Source organism: Brassica rapa, chromosome A05 (genome assembly GCF_000309985.2).
Source record: "Brassica rapa cultivar Chiifu-401-42 chromosome A05, CAAS_Brap_v3.01, whole genome shotgun sequence".
Classification (NCBI taxonomy): domain Eukaryota; kingdom Viridiplantae; phylum Streptophyta; class Magnoliopsida; order Brassicales; family Brassicaceae; genus Brassica; species Brassica rapa.
In genome coordinates this window covers 17,857,816-17,865,079 of record NC_024799.2, presented here as the reverse complement: position 1 = coordinate 17,865,079, position 7,264 = coordinate 17,857,816, and the positions used below count along the sequence as shown (strand labels likewise).

Below are 7,264 nucleotides of genomic sequence, written 5' to 3'. Positions count from 1 at the left end.
TTCTGTTTATTTACTTGGGGGTCATAGATGGTTCTTCTTGGTGATGACAATGACACTTGACAAAGTAGAGAGTGACATGGATTTCCCTTTGTGATGTCTTGTTGCATCAGCTTCCACTTGACTAAAGTGAATCACGTCTTAATGTGTAAGCATATCTTGTGGGCCTTATCATCCAATGATTTGTTTTTATCTTTCCTTGATTTTTCTCTATTTCTTTACTACTCTATGTTGTTCTGCCACACACTATAGCCTCCCACTTCTTCTTTTGGTGCAATTATTTTGTAGCTAACGATGTGAAGTATAACAGCCATTGCCTGAAAGCGAAAGCTTATTCCTTTAGCTATGTTGACATGATTATGCAGTTAGAAAGTCTGCTTTTTTTTTCCTTTTCGATAATGGGTTATAATTGATAGCACTCTAATCTTTGTCCTTGGTTTTGTGAAAAAAGAAACAACAAACTACCGCTAGAGAACTTGAGATGACAATGAGAGCCACGGTCAGGTGTGTTTGATTATGTCCTGTCGCTGTTCATCTAATTATCAGCAACTTGCTTTAATTATTCTTATCTGATAATACATGTCATTGTTTTCACCAGTTGATGCACTTGCAGTTGCAGGTGACTAGTAAGGTATAAGTGGACCGAATGTTTTAAGGAACCCCACAAAGATACGACACTCATCTCCAACAGGAGAGTGGACTTGAAAGTTTAGTCACTTTCGTTTCACTATTTTGCAAATGGTATATACTTTTGCTTCCCTTTCTTATCTCATACATATATAATCATCTCAGTGTTTTATTATCAAACTTAGGAGTATAATTATCATCTAAAGCCTAAAACAAAAGAAAGTCGTCGGATATATATCTCGGATACTTAAGTAAAATCAACCAAAATTCGACGACTTATTAAACTTTTTTCTGATACTAATATTATTCTTCTTGCTGCATCTTTTTATCTCAACTTCACTCGATGCAGTGCCATGTATGCCATGAGTCGATAACCCACCAGCATAACTCCCATAACAAGTACGTCTATCCATAAATTGTTCAGTCCCATGGCTTTGATTCCTGGGAAGTCTCCAACTCTGCACCAGACCCCTTCTGAGCACTCGTAGTAATCCTCATCACTGTATTGAATACCCAAAAGCAGCTTGTAGCAGTAGTAGCTATAGCTTAGGTACTTGAGCCATACGATGAAAGGAGGGATTTGCTGAACGTAATACCCTCCAGCTATGAGAAACACAAGTGTAGTAACAGATGCCAACGTTGTGGCTTGCTTGATGTTCATAAGGAGAGCACCGAACGCTAAGCCAAGACCTTGAGCAACAAGGACGGAATAGAGAACCACCAGTAGTGAGAGGATAAATGTAGTGGGGTCAGGTTTGAGCCCACCCATCCAGTAAATTATGAACACAAAAGCAGTTGGAAGGGCGAGTTCCAAGGGCAGGTCTCCAATGTTTCTAGCCATGAAATAGGAGGAAAGACGGTACATTCCGGAAGACCGCTCCTTGATTAGCATTCTCTTCTCTTGGGGAAATGTGAAAACCGCGTTGTATAGTGGGTAGAACCCCCAAAAGACTGAGAAGAAGAAGAGCAAGGCAGTCTGCAATGCAGAATGATTGTTAAAACACTAATGTGACAAGTCACGATATATAATCATTATCTATTTTATTCAGCCAAGAAGAAGAGTCTTACTCTATCTTGTAGGTGAGATTTTGGAGTATGCCACCAGAGTAGGCCACCAAGGAAAGCCACGCTGATGACTTGGAAAATCCTTAGCTTGTTGAAAGATTCAAATCTCCTCTCTCTGACCCCTCTTTGGAGCAATACAGTGAACTGGTACCACCAAGTTGTGCACCACTGTTCTGACTTGATACTTTTTGCTGCTCCATTTAAATAACAGATATTATTAGTGATGTAGAGGAGCAGAAGCAGAATAATACAAGAACTACTTTTTTTTTTTTTTTTTTTTTAAAGGGAAAATTACCAGCAGCTTTGGTGTACTCATAGCTATGAGAATCTGCATTGCAGAGTTCAGCTTTCAGTTTAGTAGATATGTTCTTCTCATAAGCTGAAACAAGAGTTTCTTTCACTGTCTTCTGTTCTTGTTCTGATGTCTCCTTTTGAGAATCAGGTGGTATTCCTGTAGTTTACCAAATTTTTGATAAATTAAAAAGGTATTTTTCCCATTTTTTCATTATCTAGAAGCTTAAAGAGAAAGGGTTGTTTACCGTTTGCAAGGTCAAGTAAAAGGTCAGCTGGGTTAACTGTCATGGTAGTAGAGAATCCAACAGAGCTGAAATATTCCATAGCAGAAGATGCAGGACCATAATAAATAGGACTACCTTCAGACAGCAAAACCACCTTGTCAAACATATGGTATATGCGGCTTGATGGCTGATGAATTGTGGTGACTACAGTCCTTCCCCCAGAAGCCAGCCGTTTAATTGTGGTCACGATGCGATGAGCAGTGGTCGAGTCAAGACCTGAAGTGGGTTCATCAAGAAGGAGCAAGCTAGGATTGATGAGCATTTCTTGACCAATGCTAACTCTTTTTTTCTCCCCTCCTGATATTCCTCTGAACAGTGGTCCTCCTATCATGCTGTTAGTACACCGAGTCAATCCGAGTTCAGAGATAACTCGGTCCACATGCTCAGCCTTCTCGTCTCTTGTCAAACTGCTTGGTAGCCGTAGAAGCGCAGTAAAGAAGAGAGTCTCCCAAACCGTGAGGTGAGGGTAGAGGATATCATCCTGAGCAACAAACCCTGTTCTCCGCTTGATGCAGCCAGAGAAAGGCTGGCCGTTGTACATGACTTTCCCCGAGAAAGTTTTGGAGAGGCGGCCCCCGAGAGCTGAGAGAAGAGTGGTTTTGCCACTGCCTGATGGACCTAACATAGCTAGAATCTCTCCTGGACAAACCATACCCGTTATCCCGTTCAGAATTGTCTTCTCTTTGCAGCTCCATGATCCCAAACACTGACCTGTCTGCTCTATCTTAACCTTGTACACAACCTCCTCAAACTGCATGTACAACCCACAAATAAATCAATGGAAAGCTCTATAAGAACCAACTATCAAGCTAGAGAGTAATATTTCTTTATGAGATTTCTGTGCATGAAAAAAAAAAGAGTGAATAGAACTGATTCCCTTTTGAGAGTTAGATAGAGAGAGAGAGACACACACACCTTGAGAGTTATGGGGTACATGGACAGCTGGAGACCTTGTACAGACTTGCTCTGTGTTTCTGACATATCTGTCAAACCTTGTACCATGGCTTCGCCACTGCCACTTTCTTCAGGCCTTGGTGCTATGCAGTTCTGTGGCATGATGGATCCTGAACCAGTTTCCTTACTCGTCTTATTGTGATGCGTTTATGGAAAGTTCTTAATAGTGGTAAGAGTATCAAAGTAAGCAACAAAGGTAAGAGAGCTTAAAAAGTGAGTGTCTTTGGTTGCTTTCTTCTTGATCTCCCTCTAAGGGAACCCATGTGAGCACATGAATATATAGTAGTATGGGAAACACCCTTACACACTTAGAATTAGTCATGTGTCTTGCAAGAAACAGGAAGAGGGAGATTAAAAAAAAAACGATTTCTTTACGATGTTGGCTGATCAATCGTCTGTGGTGGGTTCCCACCTTCTCTCTCTCCCGTTAATTTATTCTAAAGCTAATTTCTTTACCAAATATTTATACCTATCTCTTCCTTTTTCCATTTATGAGAATCTCACCTCTAATTCCATTTTTCTTTTAAGATAAATTAAATAAAGCACCCTTTGGAGTTTTGACTCCTGTGGATTCTAATACTGCAATTTTCACAATTTGCACAAAGTTTTCCTCTATTGAAAATTCATCAGCTGTTGTTAAGTTCTCCTAAGTTCCAGTAGGCATTTGGTTTTGGTTCAATTTGTTTTTGATTTTTTTTAATATAAGAATATAGAAACTATTCAAATATTTATAAAATTCGATATTGTTTCAGTTCAAGATTTTTCTGTTCAGTTCAAATCGAGTAACTTGAGAATCTGAAACAAAAGTTTTTAGAAAATTTTAGATATTTAGGATAAAAGTATCAATTAATTCAAAATTTTCAAATAAAAATACTGGATAATTTGGATTGTTCAGACAAAAATATTTGATTAGTTTTTTTTTGGTTTATGGTAATTATGCCCAGATATATTCTTAACCGTCTGATGTGGTTGCGGATAATCAGAGTGAAACAGTGTTTAAGCAACTTCTGAAAAAGAAGCTCAAAGCATAAGAGCACTAGATGCTTCAATTATTTAACCATCTTTGGTAACTTCTTCAACTTTTTTCTTTCACGTAGATGATTTACATTTACATAAAACAAAAAGTGGAAACAAAAAGGAAGAGACTTTGCGGCTTTTGCATTATACATGACCAATAATTATGCTCTCCACCATTTCAGAACTCAAAAATAGCTATACCACAACCAATCCAAGTGGGAAGATCCTCTAAATCTTCAAAAGAGTAAAATATCTTATTTAAGTTTTTCTATTAATATTTTCGCTATGTTATTGTTTTTTAGATTTATATTTCACATGCCATCTCTTATCATTTGTTATATCTCTGCATTATCAAGCTCTCATGTGCTGTTGTTGTCTGCATGTGAAACACTGTTTCCTCAAGAAATCATTTCTTCCTAAAACAGCACATGACGCAGAATAGTTTTTAGAACTGGCGACCTGGTCATAGATACACTTCCTTTATTTGTCTATTAGCCAAAACTAAAAATTCCCTAGTACACGGCAGTTTTATGTTAATGTCCTAGTCTTTTGATTCTTCCTTTCTTGTAGGAGTTCATGTCACACATGAAAAAGATTGTAGCATGCCCGCGACACAAGACCAACCATTCAAAAAAAGATCAGATTCTTGTGATAGCCTGAGAATCTTATACTACTATTCTTGAGTAACCACCAGAGATAAAATATGCAATATCTTGGATTTTGAAAATTTATCAAAAAAAAAAACTTGGATTTTGAAAATATATATGTCATATCCGGCCGACTAGATGGTAAGCTCGTTTTGATAAGAAGAATTATTTAGTGTCTGGTGAAAATATATGGATAGAGACATAGAATGATCAGGCTAACCTCTAGTGAATTCTCCATCAACCAAATAAAAGACAAAGTATCTTCGCACGTTGTTCTTGTTGTTATATCAACAAAATGGGTTACATTTTCAGACAAAAGTTGACGCTATAGGCATCTTTTCCAACGTCACATTACTATATCAATTTTTTTTTCTGACAATTTGTTTACAGAAAACTCGAAAGCCTTTGGGGCATTTAATGTCTAAGGTCAGTTGTAGGGGATGAATTGTCTTTTCCAGCACAATTTGTTTCGAACCCGGATCCAAGAAGACTATATACCAACAGGCATATAGTTTTTCTTATGTTGTCTTTAATAGATCTAAGTTTAACCTTTTTCTATTACAAAAAAAAAATATATAGTTTTTTTAATAATACTTTCAAATTAAAATAACGTACAGTCTTTTTTCTATTGTCTTTTATGTCAATGATGGTCAGAACTCGAAAGGAGCTTTGGAACGTTTTTTTTTTTGTTAGGTACCCATAACGAAAAATGTATAAAAACTATTACACCATCTATTTCATAAAAAGTATCACTTATACATTTTTTACACGTATTAATAAAATAATCAAAATGCATTTATAATTTCATTTAGTTACATCCGTTTAACCAACAATATTTGTGATAAATAAATTTATCTACCATATCAATCGATTTTACAATTAATAGTCAGTTGAAAGTAAATATAATTAAAATGCATTAGAATTCTAGAACGACATTTTTTTGTGTAAAGAAGAAAAAATGATAAAGTGATACTCTTTAATATACAAAGGGAGTATAATATTGCATTGAATATCATTTGATTTGCTGTTACTCTTTTTGCCATATGTTAGGGTTGTTCAATTCGGATTTCAGTTTAATTTTAATTCAGTTTTTCATTTTTTTGGTATTTAGGTTTATAACTATTAGCTACTGTATTAAAATTATTTGTTTGCTTCTGGTTAATTATTATCAATTATTATTTATTCATTTTTGTACTAAAAACCATAATTATATATTTATTTTATGATATTTTATCAATATTTATATGATTAAAAATTAAATTTATTAAAACACAAAGATATTTTCAGTACTGTAATTTTAAAATAGAATATTCTTTACTTTTATTTAACAATTAAAAATAAGTATTATAATTTCATTAAATAAAGTTACAAAAAGTTAGTAATAGCAAATAATAACTAAATTTTACCATAAATGTCTTTTGTGTTTATTTGTGGAACATAAATTTCATTAATTCTCAAACATTCGTGGTACATATTACAGGAGAGTTTACCCAAATTTTACAAGAAAAAGACAATAAACCATAAAAGATAAACGTAAAGAGATCTCTAAAATAAAATGCCAGCAAATTCAGAGTAAAACTCAAATGCATCGAAACAAGGTTCAAGACAGCACCGAAAGCTTGAGATTTAGTCATTTTGAAGTATGACGTTAACACCCAATCCACGAATGGAAATATCGCTGAACGAAGTCTGTTTCATCTTCAGGTCCCGGAGCGGACCGCTCCAAAAGATAGCAAATCTGTTACAGAAATGGACAGTGTCCTCCACATATGATCAGGAGGGAAGGCACACCTCAGAGACGAGGAATATAGTTATACCATTCGCTCCTCAGCAGAGGGAATTGATGATGGTGGTGGTTGTGATTAGTCTGGTGAACACGCCGGTACCTAAGAACACAAGATATTCTTCGGACAAGCTAAGCCATATGAACAAGATGTCTGCGGTAAAAAAATTGGTGTACGCATCAAATATTTTTAGGAGGTTAGTCAAAGAGACTAAAGCAATGAGCATGAGATGGGGGGGGGATTTGAGCTATATTAGGCTTGCCAAGCCCAGAGAGAAATGAGTGAAGCCCATCTCACGGTTTAAATGGCTCAGTTTTTATCAAACAGAACAAAACATGATAGCTGAATAAACGCGAAGTCTGAGAGTGTAAGAGGTGACAAATGAGCATGACGGGAGTTCAAACCTCACTTCCGGTGTGATATGGATAGATGGCGTCAGAGGGTGCATGTAGAGGAGCAGCTTCACCGAGAGTTTAACATAACCCTAGATTCGCGAAGGAGACCGGAAGCGGTAGAGATGGAGAAAGAGCATATCAAGTAGATGATTTCAAGTCGATGATGTTCTAGATCTAGAGACCGCATTATATGTGAAGCC

At 36.2% G+C, this 7,264-nt stretch overlaps 1 protein-coding gene across 1 annotated transcript; it reads right to left on the bottom strand.

Moving 5' to 3' along the window:
- Nucleotides 1–719: 719 nt before the first annotated feature.
- Nucleotides 720–6,871, bottom strand: LOC103868935 (ABC transporter G family member 14). The gene is made up of 5 exons (XM_009146983.2): nt 3,183–6,871; nt 2,229–3,018; nt 1,985–2,140; nt 1,693–1,880; nt 720–1,600 (listed from the first exon to the last, which is right to left on the bottom strand). Exons 1-5 carry the CDS (start codon nt 3,321–3,323, stop codon nt 950–952), a joined length of 1,926 nt encoding a protein of 641 aa, XP_009145231.1. The 5' UTR covers nt 3,324–6,871; the 3' UTR covers nt 720–949.
- Nucleotides 6,872–7,264: the final 393 nt, after the last annotated feature.

Excerpts from the sequence above, each read along its gene's own strand:
- LOC103868935 (XM_009146983.2), bottom strand. The coding sequence starts at position 3,323 with ATGCCACAGAACTGCATAGCACCAAGGCCTGAAGAAAGTGGCAGTGGC. Across the intron at positions 3,019-3,182 it reads TGTACCCCATAACTCTCAAG|TTTGAGGAGGTTGTGTACAA; the intron begins GTGTGTGTGTCT and ends TTGTACATGCAG. Across the intron at positions 1,881-1,984 it reads TGAGTACACCAAAGCTGCTG|CAAAAAGTATCAAGTCAGAA; the intron begins GTAATTTTCCCT and ends TAAATGGAGCAG.